Raw genomic sequence first — 16,652 nt, 5'->3', positions numbered from 1 at the left:
CTTCCCCAAACAAACCAAGTACATCGAGATTGATTGTCATCTTGCTCGACATCATCTTCTTAAGAGTTCTCTTCCATTGCTTTCGTTCTCTTCTCAAGATCAGCTTGCAAACATCTTTATGAGGCCACTCCCTACGGCTCACTTTCATGCTTTATTTGACAAACTCAAGTTGGTCACTCACCCCCGAGTTTAAGGGGGGCTGTTAGTTTACAAGCCCATAGAGCTAGGCCTACTATAGTTTACTTGCCCATCACATATATGTCTTGTACTATACACATACATAATCAACCCTCTTTCTTATACTGCACTCATATGCTTGCCTATATAAAGACAATCCCTTATACAATTTTATGCATTGAATACAAAAGAATTATTTTCTAACTCTAACACTAAATAAACTCTCAAATATAATGCTAAGGTTTTCTTGGGTTTATGAACATGTGTTATATAATTTATAGATTTGGTTCCTTGCATCCTCAATTCTCATGTTAGGGTCAAATGTTGTTGTTGGAAAATCTGAGTCAAAATACACTTTTTGATGTATTTGAGTCTTAGGTTTTAGTGTCTAGAGTAAGGTTGAAAAACTATGTTGGTGACACACCAAAAAAAAAAAAATTTGATCAAGATTTTGCTCTAAATAGTGAAGACTCAATAGTCTTGATTCTTGTTCAACTCTACTCGGTTGATCAAGCTCTAATGAAGCTCGACTCCTAGCTTGATTCTTCTCAATCGATTGAGTAATAGGAATATTGAAAATGAATTTTTAGTTTCAGCCCATGATAACCTAGCTCACTTAGGATCCGTTCACTAGGGTTTCCAAAGGTATAAAAACATATTTATAGAGTTGTCATCATATAAAAACACACATATATTGTGAGAAGTTGTTGCAACCTTGTGCGCCTTGGTTTTCTTATACCAAGTTGCTTCTGGTTCACCATTGGAGCATGTTTGCTGCGAAGATATTTGCACCAATAACTTCTACAATTAAGAAGAATGATTGTGAAGTCGGTCAAGAATTAAATATTCACGTACAATGAAGAAGGTCACTAAGAAGAGTAGTCCAACTGGATTGGAGTTACGCTTGGATAGTTCAATAGGCTTTATTGTAGGTAGGTCCTTCAAGATCGTGTATATTCTCTGTACTTGTAACCTCAATTTTTGTTAGTGGATTCTTCAAAGAGTGGTGACTATGTGTGTGTTTGGATTGAAATGAAAAATTAAAATTATTTCACTATTCAGCTTATTTTTTTTACTATTCATGAGCCCTTTGCACTTTTTGGCACTATTCATAGGTCCCACTATACTATTTCAACTAACTTTTACCTTTATCTACAGTACTTTCAGCAATAATTTTTCAGTTTCAGCAAAATAAGTGGTATCTAAACACACCCTATATATATATATATATATATATATATACACATGGGATTTTTCTTGTTAGGGTTTTCTTCTTGTTAGGGCTTTCCCCTATTGTGACCATATCACAGTATCTTGAAACTTACTTTTCTATTGCATGGAATTTTATTTTAGCAATATATTTGGTCCCAACACAATATAATTAGACCATTGCATAAATTGAATTATTAATCAACTTGGATAATTGATTAATTTTACCGGTTCAATAAAATAACCCAACATCTCATTTCAATGCTTGATGCAACGAAAGCATTTGCATGGTTCACCTTTAAAGTAATAAAAGTAAGCTTCAGACATAATCTAATGGTTGATACTACTTTATTGTTGGAAAGCGATTAATTTTTAAATCCTCAAAACAAAGAAATACTAGAAATTATTCCCAATCTAAAAAGGGAGAGAACTACTCCAATGGCTATAACTCGGCTGAAATCTTTTGAATAGACAAAAGTCTACTTACACAATAAATTTCAATTTTTATTTTTTATTTTTTATAATCGCTAAGTTAGCAAATTGTAAGTTAGCAAAAATAATATTATTAATAAGTCCATATAAAAATGATATTGTCATGATTATAATTATCATTTCAATAAGTTATTAAATTTGCTGTATCTTTAACATTACTTTAAAAATAGAACTTAATTAGCTCAACTCTTATTTATGAATAGAGAATTGTATGATTAAATTAAAAATCATTCTATCATTAGATGAGAGAAGGAAACAAAAGATGGAAGGAAATAATTCTCCCATTCCATTATTATTTTCATCCAATGTCATGGAAATGGTTACACCATGCCTGAGAAATTGTTTCCTGCCTTGTCTCATGCATCGAACATCCTTTAGATAAAGAAATAAGTACAGAATCTATGTAATAAAAGCAACCTCACATCCTTTGGTGATTCCATCTAAATGATGACACAATAATACAGCCAACTATTACAATTACAGAATTACTTTTTCAGTACCTCTCCCTGTTCACGTTTACTTGCACTCAATTGACCACAAAACCCCTCAAATCTAACTACATGAAGCAACAATATAGAGCATATATGCTACCAAACCCCTCCAAAAAAAAATAATAATAATAAAAACCAAAAAAGAAAGCATACTATATATTGCCTGCAATTATATCTCTGGACTAGTGCATTTAACAAGTCATATATCCATCATGTTTGACAATTTTTTTTTGGATCATTGTTTGTGTTTCTCATTGCATTTGAAATGTATTAGGTTGTTTAGCTTCTGCAAGCATTTGAACAACATCTCTCATTGTGGGGCGTTCCACACTGTGCTCTTGAACACATAACATTGCAACAAAGTAGACCTGCATTGCTTCATCAAGAGGAATATCACGCAACCTTTCATCCAGGATTTTCACCACTCTTTCTTTGCTTGAATTAGTTTGTATCTTGGTCCATTGAACAATGTCTATCCCTTCTTCCCCAAAGTTACCAACAGGCCTTCGCCCGGTTATGAGCTCTAGCAGTACTACTCCAAAGCTATAGACATCACTTTTCTCATCAACTTTCAATGTGTATGCATACTCTGTAACAAAAAGCAAACACACACAAAAGAAAAAAAAAAGATTTATTGCTGAATTCCACCATCATCCATAATATGTAGAAGGGAAGAAAGGAAAGTACTTAAAAGTAATTTTGTAATGCAGAAATAGATTAAATAAAGTTAAGTACTGGAGTATGAGATAACACGTCCCACAAATGAGCCCTAAGCACTACCATCCGACTCTTTATAATATATATTTTTAGCTAAATTGAAGAGCATTGTTATCAAGAATCACATTTAAAAAAAAAAAAAAAAAAAAAAAGGTCCTACGTACATCCGAATCTCCATTATTTAAATTTTGCAAAACTCGAGACAGCATTAAAGCGTTTTGTAAAACTTTTCTTTTAACCAAAAAAAACTTTTCTTTTATTTATTTTTTCTAAACTCTCTCTCCATAAAAAAAGACTTAAAAAAATTATGAATATTTTAATTAAATGCATAATAAGAGAATATAAAGTCAGATATAGGACGTACTTAAAAAGTTGGTTCCTTTATTTTTATTTTTATTTTTATTTTTTATACAACTTTAAAATTTTATTAAACTTTACCAAAATAAAGAACAATTTATAATGAATAGGAAAATATATCTTATACATAATACATCAAATATATGAATTCTTCCTTTTATTGTGTGTGAGTTTCACAGCTATAAAACACGTGTAAAAAGGAGGTTATTGATGCACAGTGACAAAGCATGCACAGTGACAAGTCTACAGTTCTGGTTGGAGGATTCTCCACCTGATATTAGCCCTCTTGTTTTAAGGGATGCTTTTGTTGTAAGGGATGTTCACTTTCAAGTTTTGAATAAATTCCCAGACTTTCTGGTCTGGCTTCTCAAAAAAAAAGAAAAAAAAAAAAAGAGTTGTGAGACAGATCACAGTCACACACGCATATTCATGAGACAATTATTCACAGATATGGTACTTGAAGTTGAAGCCTTTAGGGTTTTTTTTTTTTTATATATATATTTTATACTAAATTTTTAGCATGGGTACTTCAAAGAGAAGGTAAAGGGTAAACGGGTCTTTTCAATATTGTGAAGTACGAGTGGAATTTCATGCATGACTCACCCGCACTATTCTTTTACAGAGAAAGTATAGGTGAGGCTCATCTCCCCAAGTAAAGTAGCAAACTCTAATGTGAAAAAAGAAAAGGTATTTGGGGTTTCTGTGTCTGTATTCCATAGTCCATACACATGTTTCTTTATAGGGTTCAGGGAAAGGGAAAGTAAAAAAAACTTGGATCCCAATCTGGATTCTTTAAAGGGGTATTCTTTCTTTGGTAGACGTGCATTTAGTTAAGGTTTTAGTTTTGGGTTTTGGTCAAAAGGATGGTTGTAATTAGAGTGAGCCAACATTTGGTGTAAGGTTTCAACTTTCAAGGCATGCAAGGCTCATTACCCATTACCATTAGTATGAAATTGAGTAAAAGAAAAAGCAAAAAAAAGTAGAATTTTCCATTGGGTTAGTGGAGCCTTTAGGCTTTACCCTTCTTGGAATGCACAGGAATCTGCTTTCAATACACTGGTTGGACCCAAGGAAAGTATTTGGTACATTTTTATGGACAGTGGGGCTGAGATGTATATACTATATATTGATCTGGTTGTTATTTGAAACCTAAAGTTGAAGAAAATGAATAAGTTTTTGAATGAAAGCAACTTCTTTCCTAGGAACCCGGGTGACCAACTCATTTCTCCAAGTCAAATTGACTTTGGTTTATGCTTTATTTAACTACTCAATCTTAGTGATTAGATCTCCTGAGCAGGAAATTGGATCGAATGAAACTCATGTTAGAATAATGAGTAAAATGATCAAATTCACTATTTTTTAATAATTTTTAAGCTTTTAGTACAAATGATAATTTATCATGATTTTAAAAAAATGGTCTTAAACTATTAATTTCATGTTTCCTAACAGGTTAAGCTAGTAATTTATTAACTGAAAACTATGAATAATGTTTCAAACTGATATGATAATGATTAACTGCACTATTTGTTAACAGTTTAATTTTTTTGATATAAATGGTAATATATCATGAATTCATGATATCAAAACAAGTGATCTGAACTCTTAAATAATTAAATCCACAGTTTCTTGACATGTTAAGCTAGCAATTTATTAGCTAAAACTATGTATAATGTTTGAAACTGATATGTACATCTATAGTATTAAAAAGAAAAGTACCTGGAGCTATATAGCCGTAAGATCCTGCAATTGCAGACATGCACTCTGATGTTCCTGTATCTTGTAAGAACTTGGCAAGTCCAAAATCTGCTACATGAGCCTCGAAATCAGAGTTAAGTAAAATGTTATTGGACTTGACATCACGATGAAGTATTAGAGGTGAACAATCATGGTGCAAGTAACAAAGGCCTTTAGCTGCTTCAATGGCAATTTTGAGCCTTGTAGCCCACTTGAGAAAACCACCTCTCTTCCCATGTAGAACTTCACCAAGACTACCATTTGGCATGTACTCATAAACAAGAAAATTGGTCTCTTTATTTGAACAAAATGCCAGCAACCTCACAATGTTTCTGTGACGAATTTTGCCAAGTGTGCGTATTTCTGCAGAAAGGCCATTATCATGGGAAGAGCCTTTGTTTATTCCCAACAGCTTCTTCACAGCTACTTGCTCCCCATTTGGCATTGTTCCTCTATATACAATCCCAGCTCCACCTCTTCCTATAATGTTGTTGTCCTTTATGCATTCTAATATGTCTTCACTTCCAAACTCTAGCTTCTGGAATGCTGTGAGCTTCCACAGATTTGAATTCCTTCTTACCTTTCTGGTCTTGATGATTGCTAGAATAACAAATACTAATGAGCACAATAAGAGTGCCAAAGCAAATATAAGCTTGAACTTGCCTGAAACTTGAGCCTTGATGCCTTTATGGTTGTGTGATTCTAATGGTGAGATTGATGAATAGTTGCATGGACTCAAGTAAGAACCACAGAGCTGAGGGTTACCCGAAAAGGATGTAGAGTTGAAGAGTGAATATTGGCCAGTTACGGGTATTGGACCAGAGAAGTTATTGTGGGAGAAATCTGCAGAAGTTAAGCTCTTCATGGACCCAATTTCCTTTGGAAGGCTCTGGTTAAGTTGGTTCCATGAGACATTGAGATAATTTAGCATGTGAATTTGAGAAGTTTGGACTGGGATTGGGCCTGAGAGTTGGTTTTGACTCAAATCTAAATAAGTGAGCAAGATACAATTACCAATCTCAGGAGGGATTCTGCCTGAAATGTTGTTTCTACTCATATCAAAAGTTAGGACTTTTTTCAACTGGCCTATGTCTGATGGAATTTCTCCCGTGAATTGGTTTCCATTTAGTAGAAGAATCTGCAAGCTGGGGAAATTTGCAATAGAAGTAGGAAGAGACCCCGACAAACGATTATTTGAAAGATTTAGCTGGACTAGTTTTGAGGGTACCTTGCTTGTGTCTTGAGGAAGTTGCCCAGTAAGATAGTTGTTTTGTAACTCCATGAGTGATAGCTCAGGCAAGTGAAGAAAGCCAAGTGGTATTGACCCAGTCAAATAATTATGCCCTAGTCTAACTTTGTTGAGTGTGTCGCATTGACCAAGATCATTAGGCAGAGCCCCAAACAGAAAATTGTATTGTAAAATCAAGGTCTTCAAATTCCTTCCAAAGCATAGAGACTTGGGGACCAATCCAGTGAGCTTATTAGTGGACAAATCAAGATCAATTAGTCTACCATTCTGACCAAGCTTTGAAGGAATGGCTCCAGTGAAGTTATTCTGCCACAGCTTTAAAACTTCTAACTTGGGTAGCTCTGCAATGAACTGAGGGATCTCCCCATGCAATTTGTTGATGAACAGGTTCAAGAGGGTAAGCTCTTTGAGTCCTGACAGCTCAACTGGGATAGCTCCTGTTAGCACATTATTTGAAAGATCAAGAGTTTTGAGACTACTCAAATTGCCGAGTTGAGGAGGAAGCCAACCGCTAAGCTGATTTGTTTGCATGAAGACAGTGTCTAACTTGTTTAGATTGCCTAACTCTGCTGGAATTGGACCTTCCAAGCCACAACTTGCGAGGTCTAAATGAGAGAGATTGATAAGCTTACCAATCTCTGGAGGGATACCGCCATCAAATTCGTTGTAGTATCCTAAGCGAAGCTGCTTGAGATTAATAAGATTACCAAGTTCACTTGGTATAAAACCATCCAATGAGTTTCCTGCAAGTGAAAGATAGTTGAGCTGCTTCATATCTCCATAGCTTGAAGGGATATTCCCAGTGAAGAAATTCCCGCCAAAGTCCAAGTACTGGAGCTTGGGAAGTTCACTGACACCCAAAGGAAGTGAGCAATTAAAACTGTTATCATAAGCATCTAGCACTACAAGCTCTTTCAACTGAGAGAACTCCCAGCTTAAGTTTCCACTGAACATATTAATGGATATGTTGAGGAATTGAAGTCTTTCTAGCTTGTGAATATCTGGTGGAAGAGAACCTGCAAAATTATTAGCTGCAACTGAAAGATTAACAAGGCTTGGAAGTTCTGTGATTGCAGGTGAGAGAGTGCCAGTGATGTTGTAATTGGATATGTCAAGTGAAACTACAAATCTGTTCATGCTGTCACAAAGGACACCAGCCCAAGAACAAAGAGACAAGTAGTTTGATACATTCCAGGTATTGAGAGAAGAATTGTAGGACTCAAAAGCTTGTTTGAGAGAAACTAGGATTGAAGCTTGCCCTTTGAGAGATACATTATGTGAAAAAACAGGATGAGAAGATGTAAGGAACACAAGAAGTAGAATAGAGAGGAAGACGGACCTCATATCAGAAGCAGCCATGGAAATTGAAATATAGAGCAGGTGGGTTGTAGTGAAACAAATTCAAGAAAAGCAATATCACATTTCACATATAGTTTCTATTGACATAGACACATACAAAGTACAAACACACAAGAAGAAGGGATAGAGGTAATGAAGTGATTCAAATGTGATTTGGCTAGCTAATGAAATTGCAAGGCAAATTTAGGATACATTAGTAGTATCCAAGGTTCTCCACTCCCACTCTCAAATAGAGTGTCTTTTAGTTTCATCTTTAACTTTATAAAAAGAAAAAGCAAAAGCAATGTTACATAAAGATGAATATAACAACGGACCGTTTGATCAAACCAATATTTAGAATTCGTTACTTTTCATGACAAAATTACAAACATGGCCTTGCTTTTCCTATCTTAATTACTGAATCCAAATGGGCAGAGAAGTCATATTTTGAATCTCCAATACATGAGGTTTTTGACCCCAAATGAAAATCTAAAGTAGCAATGATAAGTAAGTAATGCAAAATTAATTTACCCCGTGATGATGGACTGTTCTAGACTCTAGAGCTCCACCATAATCAATACTGAACTAGATTAGTAAAGCAGGTCGATCTTGACCTTGACCAACACTATTTTGATGTTTGATTATATATAATGTTCTGCATCAATGATAATAGTTTTGAACTATAATATGCAAGAGTTCGTTTGTTATAATTGCTTGGCCAAGGGCGCTTCACCTCCTATAATTATGACATAGAGCTTGAGTATATTTGGTTTTAAAAATGACCAATAAGTAACACACTATATTTAACAATAGATAACGTAGCCTATAGTAACACACTATATTTAACAATAGATAACATAGCCCTATACAGTAACATCACTTTGACAAGAGCTTACCATTGATACGATTTTTATTTATTTATGCATAAATTACAAATCACAATAGATATTAACACCATTTTTATCATGCACAAATAACAACTCACAACAAGTCATGTCAGCGGTTATGAAAAAAGTTGTAAAAAATGTTATTTTTCTATACCTAAAATATGTTATTTCTCTAATGTAACTCTAAGTAATGTTACAACACCCAATAACTTGTTATTAAATTCATATTATAAAAATTCCACCACTGGATTACATATTTTATATGTTCTTAATACACATGCCATTTTTTATGCCAATCGGATATTATATACTATTCGATCCATAAACTCATCTTTTATGCATTATTTTAACTACAAAAACTTGAATTTAAACAATTGATTAATGACATGGATATTGATCTTTGATCATCTTAAAATTTTGCAAGTATGAAGAATATACGAAGATAATGCAATTCAATGGTGAATTTGTCAAAATTCACATTTAATTGAAAAATATTAGGTGGTATAATATTACTTAAAATTACACCAAGTGTAATCTATAGTCTATACTACTAATAATAAGATTCTCTGTTTGGGTTTTATCATTTTGTGTACTTAAGTATCCTCACACAAATTCTTAAACTCTTTAAAATACCTCTATCTTTTAGTTAAATAATTTTAAATTTAAAAACACAAACAAGATGAAAGAGTAATTTACTATTTTAAAAAAGTTCCTAAGTTTTAGGTATTTTCCTTTCTCACGTGCAAATAACTAATTAAAAAAAAAATCACGTAGGGAAAGATCCTAAGAATTAGTACACTATCTTTATCTTATTTTTAAATATTATGACACTACACTCAAAATAAATAAATAAAAAGGGCGATGAGGCACGTGTGTGTGTGTGTGTGTAGTCCATATATATAATAATAGGTGAAGCTAAGAGAAATTCAAATTAGAATTCCAAATTAGAGTTCCAATTTTGCGCCATGTGTCATGAATTATTTATTCATTAAGAGTTTTATTTCTTAATTTTAGAATAAAATGTGGAATCACATCATAAATATTCATCTAAGTGAGTTATTAAGTACAAAAACTAAAGAGTTTAAAATAAATAAATCATAAAAAATAAAAACAAAAAGTGCTTCACAATAATTTTTTTTTAAAAATAGACAATTTACATTTTATACCTAATAATATCCTTACAAAAATTTTTAAAGAGTTAACAAAATATGAAAATGACTATCAATAATATTTAAATTATATATAAGAATTATATTATATATCTTATTGTATATCTTTAAGTGTATTAATGCATATGCATGAAGTTGCAAACTAGTTACAATAATGGAGATGAAGATTCAAATCTTGGTTCTCCTCGTAAGTAAGAGCATATAATATCACTAAATTACAAGACTTTTACCATTATATCTCATTTTTAAATATTTTGACACTACACTCAAAATAAATAAATGAAAAAGAGCGATGAGGCATGTGCATGCTTGTGTGTGTGTGTGTATATATATATATATAGTTATAATAATGGAGATGAAGATTTGAATCTTGATTCTCCTCATAAGTAAAAGCATATAATGTCATTAAATTACAAGGCTCTTACCATTATATCTCATTTTCAAATATTATAACACTACACTCAAAAAAAAAATAAAAATAAAAGAGTGATGAGGCATGAGTGTGTGTGTAGTTAAGATTATGGAGATGGAGATTCAAATCTTAGTTTTTCTCATAAGTAAGAGCATATAAAGTCACTAAATTACAAAGCTCCCATTATGTCTTTAGACTTATTGTTTAAGAATGTGCATCTCTCTCTCTTCTTTTGTTATATCTATGTTGCTTATAAAAGTAGCTTGGTTCACAAGGCCAATCAAACCTTCGTTAACATTATGTCTCTAAGCATATTGTTTAAGAACACACAATTATAATTCTCTCTCTTTTTATTTTATTTTTTTTGTATATCTATATGCTCATCAAAATAGTTGGATCACAAGGCCAATCACACCTTAATTATCATTATCACTCGATGTGCACCTTTGGGGGTCTATACAAGGTATATTTGAATATAGAGTGGTAGCCTAATCAGCCACGTTGTTGTTGATGTACCCAGACTGGTAAGAACTATCAAGTTGTCAGTCTCTTTTTAATTTTAAATAACGGGGATCATCCAACTATCCAAGCATGATATCAACTTTGTGCATGCATATAAAAACTCCACTATATTTTTTGTCTTTTCAGGTGGGCGCAGTGGACACATTGGGCCTTGGGGCCCATCTTTCTTTTGTTCTTTACATAGGAATAAGTAGGGATCACTGATCACCTAGGAGGCTGGAGGCCCGCCCTTCTCACTTTAAGAGTTTTATGCAATGTGAAAAAAGAAAAAAAAATAAAGCATCTAACTTTGATTTTAGAGCATGTTTGGGATTTTATCACTTTAATTTTCTTTCTCTCTCTTTTGGGTGAACCCGCATGAACCTTTTTTTCCCTTTCTGGTCAATGAGTTAGGATCATTGGGAAGCAAAATTGCAGTATAACAAGGCTTGTTTTGTGCTTGATGAATAAAATGGTACCAACCTATATTTTGGATGTTGCTAATCACATTAGCTTTTGTTTTTTGGGGAACTCTACCTTGTACCATTTAATTTGAGCCTGAAAACAAGGACTCTAGCTTATTGGTTGATGCATCAAAGCTTTCTCTGACCCTAATTGAAAATTCTTCAGAAGAGTGTTTTCTTTTCTAGGGAGCACAATAATGGGCCAGCCTGCAGCCATGGAGCCTTTGGGCAATGAAGAAGGATAGAGGTGAAATGATATCCATAACGGTTGCATGAATACTTATTTTGATTTTAAAAACATAAGCACTCAATTCATCTTAAATAGTACATTTTGAACTCATATGTAGGGCTGACTGTTTCCACAGCTCTAAACATTTGATGATGTTGTCTTATGGGAGCATGGTCCTTCATCATCAATGTCATCACTGATGGAATCTTCCTTGCTCCTTTTTAGCTATATCACCTGGATCATTTGATTGAATAATGACCCATTCTCCACTTGTGAAAAAGTCACATTTACTTGACTCATAATTCAAAAAAAAAAGAAAAAAAAAAAAGGACAATGTTCGGGTGATATATCACATGGTCATGGAAGGAGTTTGATCAAATAAAATATTAAGACATTTTGTGAAAAATAAGTTCAAGAACACAACTTCGCTCATAATTGTTAACATAATTTATTGTGATTGATGCATAATATAAATAATGTTAGTAATGGGCTCTAATAAAAGTATTATTATTAAAAAAAGGGGTAAAAAGTAAAAAGTCGTGCACTCTTATTACCTTTTTGAAGCATGTATAATTCATTTTACAAATACCGGATCAAACTTAAGGGCAGTACAGCTAATGGTGCAAAGTTGCAAACTCCATGGTCAGAAATTAGTGTTGGTAATCGTGATGGTGGGTTTCAGGCAAGCAACTGAAGAATTAAAGGCATCAACCTAAGGTGCAATACGGTAGAAACAAGCAAACAAAGCAATAATTTCCAATTAGAAACAAGCAAATAGCAATAATGGCCAAAAGAGTGAGGCAAAAAAAAGTTTGTCCAAGAGGCTAAATTTAAGGCTTGAGATAAATTACATAATAAGTTAGGGACAAAAGGAGGGAGTTATAAACTTGCTGAGACAAGAAAAATTAAAATAAGTCTATTAAAATAAGAGACTTGAATTTAGTGAAAAGAGAGCATATTAAAGAGAGATATAAAAGTTATTTTAATTAACTTTTTAATGGAAACAATATATAATATTGGAGTGATTTGGGTAATCCAATTAAGGATAGAAACTATAGATTTGTTGGAAGAATTAGGATGACCGAGGTAAAAGATGCATTAAGACTAGATGAAATTCCTATTAAAGTTTGGAAGTGCTTGGGTGATGTAAGCATATGTTGGTTGACAAACCTTTTCAATAAAATCTTACATGTTAATTAAATGCCTAATGAGTGGAAGAAAAGTTCTTTAATACCTATTTACATGAAAAAGAGCAATTAGGGAATTTAAGCCCAAGTTGTGCCAAACTACCAATTTTAAGCCAAGTTATTAATTAATCCAATTATACTCGGGTCTTGATTGGTATGAACATACATTAGGATTTTAGGGTTTAGGGAAAAAATAAATCCACTATGTAGAATTGAAGCCTTACAAATATAATAACTCTATTCTAATTTGCTACTCCAAATAATAAATATATATTCAAAGGAGAGTAGTTAATACATAGGTAAGAAAGAGTGAGTTGATCTAAGTTGAAAGAATGAAAAAAGGTTGAAAAATACCCAAAATAGCATTGGTAAAAGTAGTAAAAAAGGACTTGTCAATTAAGGAAGTAATGGAGAATATGACTTTAGGCAGAATAAATAAAGAAAAAGAATACATGTGGTCAACCCTAACTAATTTGTTGATGCATAGTCAATCCCAAAAATTTGGAATCAAGGCTTATTGTTGTTATTGTATACTACTGCCAATGGCCAAAACAAGGATATAGTAAAACTATAAGAGGGTTATACTTCAATTTATTTGACTTGTTGTGGGCAATGCACAAGAAAATTGACATGATAAATGCATACTGATATCCCAATAGATGAATGCAAATCCCCAAAGTAAATAACTATCAAAAGTAAAAGAGATGAATGTAAATTAAATAAAACAATGAAATAAATAAAACAAAATAATAATTAGCAAAGATGACACTTGTTGTCAAATTTAGACCCAGCTATTATTAAGAAATCAATTTTAATCCCAAGTTGATTGATTATCCAACTATACTTGAAAATTTAGTTCGAGGAATCATGCATGCAACCATATCGCAAATAATAAATAGCTGAAAATAAATAACATAGGCTATATGGTTATGAAGAGAAAATCTTGTTAGGGAAAAACTTTCTTGTAGATCCATTATGTAAAGTTGAAGTGTTTACAATAGACTTGACCATCAATCTATTGCTAACTAGTGAAGTGTTTACCAACGTGACTTCACACAGCTCCAAGACCATGGACTCTTCTACAATGGACTCTACTCAACACAGAAGCTTTAATTTGCTTGTGACTTCAAGAACCATCTTGAAGATTCTTCATAGTAGCTTGACTGTGTTCCAATTGCAGCAACTTCACCTTGATTACCAAATCTTGAATCTTGAATCACCAAGTGATGCTTTGAGAGAACTTGGTTAACCTAACCTAGGTGTACAAAAACACAGTTCTCCAAAACTCTATTTTTGGGTCCCATATGTTTGACTTTATACATTGGATATGGGGTCACAAAACCCTAGAAGTTTGGACAACTGATTGGTTGAATCAAGATTTTGGTTGCATGATTCTTGATAGATCGACTTAAGTGATCTTGCAGATCTTCTTCAATACTTGAGGGCACATGTCTTGAACTTCATATGCACAGTAAAGACGCTTATAAGCCATAAATTTGATTAAGGTTTGCCAACCTAAAACTATGTACTCATAATACTTACTTGAAAATAAAATGTAACTTTCCATACTTATTTGAAAATAAAATGTTACTTTAGGCTAGTTTGAGCAGTGGCAGTGTGTAAGAATTCTACTTATAGTCATGAAGAGTACATTCTCATATATTTTAAAATATCTTATAGTTTCAGAACATATTCTAAGCACTAAGATACAATATAATATCCTAGATTCTTGTCAAGGATGAGAATTTCAATAGTCAGATATGAGTAAAATATACGTAAAGAGAGGAATACAGACAGGCAGTTCTGTTGACTTATTAAGATAATTATTAAAAGACTTTTAGTTATGATGTTTTGACATGTCAATTTAATCACAGTGAACGAGCATGACTTATATTTTCGTATAATGCTATTAAAAATAAAAATTCTTCAAGAAGTTGGGTCCCCCACTAGTCATTCATGGAAGAGGAACAAACAAAATTGTCTCTCAAAAAAGATGCCTATCTATATTGGTGGTCTATCTTCGGTATTGCATCACCTGATTTTCCTTGAAATCATTCAAATCTTTATTAAAGTAGCTTTGATTTTCTTTTACTTTAATTTACAAACCAATGTACTGCCTTTAAAGTGCAAATGTGAAATGTGATTATACACTAAAGATGTTACATCGGATTAGGGTGTGCTTAATTGAATCGCTAATAATGGATTTTGAAGTTATCAGCATTTTTGGAAGCTCTCCCATACACACTACTTTTTTTACAAAGTCCATTTCATGTCACCTTAGCTCCAATATTGAGCTTATTTCTTCATATCAACAGCATTTAAAACATATGATTCTACAGATGAGATGACAGGTTCATATCTTAGGGTCCACATGTCCATTTTCTAGGATAATCGTGTACATGATTAGTATATACATCTTTGATTAAGTAGTGATTACTATGTCACTGAGTTATAAAAAATATCATTGAGAAACAGAGAAAAAATGAAACAAAAAAAAAAATTCAAGGATCCATTTGAAATCAAATAATGTTTGTGAAGCAAAAGGAATCACCACCCAACTAAAAGTGTTGTCCTAAATAATAGAAAAAAGTATCTCATGTATAAGATATATGCCCTCTCATAGCGTGTGCAGTCCATAAATTTTAAAAGTCAGAATCCATATATTCGATACATGAGATAATTATTAGACCTGATGTCTTAGAGGTGTGAACTCCTGCTGCCGTAGAGGAACTGTTACTAGTGCTGGTCTGCTGGACAAGAAGAAAATGACACTCAGTTTTTCTTCTGATCCCTCAAAATAGTCAGACCCATCTCTTCTGAATCAATGCAGTCACTGCTAATAACAAAGTAGAAGAGGCGGAGGAAGAGGATAACAATAATGCTAGCATGTCCAATTAATTGTGACCTCAATAAAATGGCCAATAGAATATTGTTTTAATTCTCCAATTATAGAAACCTCAATGTTGCTGTCATGCTGTTGTTGTTTGTTACTCTTTAACGATATTTCTTTAATATGATATGATGCAACCTCCAACTTTATGTTGGAGCTAACTTTAAGAATCTTCCTGCTGTATTTCACAAGCTAGGTGAAACGAAGGCCATCCCCACATCTGTAAGATTTAATAGCTCTAAAGCATCAGGATTCTGTTTAAAAAGTGATGGATCAAAAGTGAGTTCTGAAGGTTGCTTTGCTACAGATTTGAGACACATTAATTGAGCCCCTTTGCATTGTTCATTCTTATAGATTACATATCAATAATAAAGTTATGGATATGTAATCAGATTGTTATGAGATGCACCAATCAGATTTTTTATCTTATCTTAATATGGCTAGCTAAAGCAATGTTAGGCTAAGATTACGCTTAACTTGATTGGTTAGGATTTTAGTATGAGATTCTGAGCCTCAAACATGCAGATATGACATTAATTCTTAGCTTCTTTTTTGAGCTATTATATTTGGAGTAAATTTTGTTAAAAACATAAAGTTGGAGATTTTAGACAATTACAAGAAGAAGAAAAAATAGTACGTTTTTCACTTCAATTTCTAGTGCTTGAGAATGAAACAAGCAATGTTATGTTCTATTGAATTTTCTACTGTAAGAGGAACTATACTCGGTATCCGACGTTTGCGTGTTTTTTTTTTTTTTTTTTTTTTTTTTTCAGCCGCATGTTTTGACTTTTCAGCCATGAACAGTATATCAACTTTTTCATTAAAAATGGGTCTCACGGCACATTTAAAAATTATTTTACTATAATATTTTCAGTTTTCAGTTTCAACAAAATAAGTTCGATCCAAACGAGCTTTAGATATCAGAATATTCACATGTGAGAAGGAAATATCAGCTATGGTATTGCAGTTGCATCCACCAGATTGCCTTAATGAATCGCACCCATGTGATACTAAAGCGGCTCTCGTACATTTTTTTTTTTTTTGCTTAACTCTTTTTTCTTTTTGATACAAAACAATATTTCTCATGCTAACCCATCAGTTAGAATTTTTAAATTCCTTCTCCCCACTACAAGAGTGTTATAATTCAGT

At 32.8% G+C, this 16,652-nt stretch overlaps 1 protein-coding gene across 1 annotated transcript; it reads right to left on the bottom strand.

Annotated features, from left to right (window-relative positions):
* Positions 1–2,130: 2,130 nt before the first annotated feature.
* LOC126705491 (leucine-rich repeat receptor-like serine/threonine-protein kinase BAM3) lies at positions 2,131–8,033 on the bottom strand. The gene is made up of 2 exons (XM_050404537.1): positions 5,160–8,033; positions 2,131–2,958 (listed from the first exon to the last, which is right to left on the bottom strand). The coding sequence occupies exons 1-2, from the start codon at positions 7,783–7,785 to the stop codon at positions 2,621–2,623; spliced, it is 2,964 nt and encodes a 987-aa protein (XP_050260494.1). The 5' UTR covers positions 7,786–8,033; the 3' UTR covers positions 2,131–2,620.
* Between the last annotated feature and the right edge of the window lie 8,619 nt (positions 8,034–16,652).

Source organism: Quercus robur, chromosome 11 (assembly GCF_932294415.1).
Source record: "Quercus robur chromosome 11, dhQueRobu3.1, whole genome shotgun sequence".
NCBI classification, from domain to species: domain Eukaryota; kingdom Viridiplantae; phylum Streptophyta; class Magnoliopsida; order Fagales; family Fagaceae; genus Quercus; species Quercus robur.
This window is presented reverse-complemented; position numbering and strand designations above follow the sequence as displayed.

What these genes read in the sequence shown, in the direction of transcription:
- LOC126705491 (XM_050404537.1), bottom strand. Translation starts at nt 7,785, where the DNA reads ATGGCTGCTTCTGATATGAGGTCCGTCTTCCTCTCTATTCTACTTCTT. An exon ending in TTACGGCTATATAGCTCCAG is followed by an intron (nt 2,959 to 5,159) that starts GTACTTTTCTTT and finishes TTTTTGTTACAG; the next exon opens with AGTATGCATACACATTGAAA.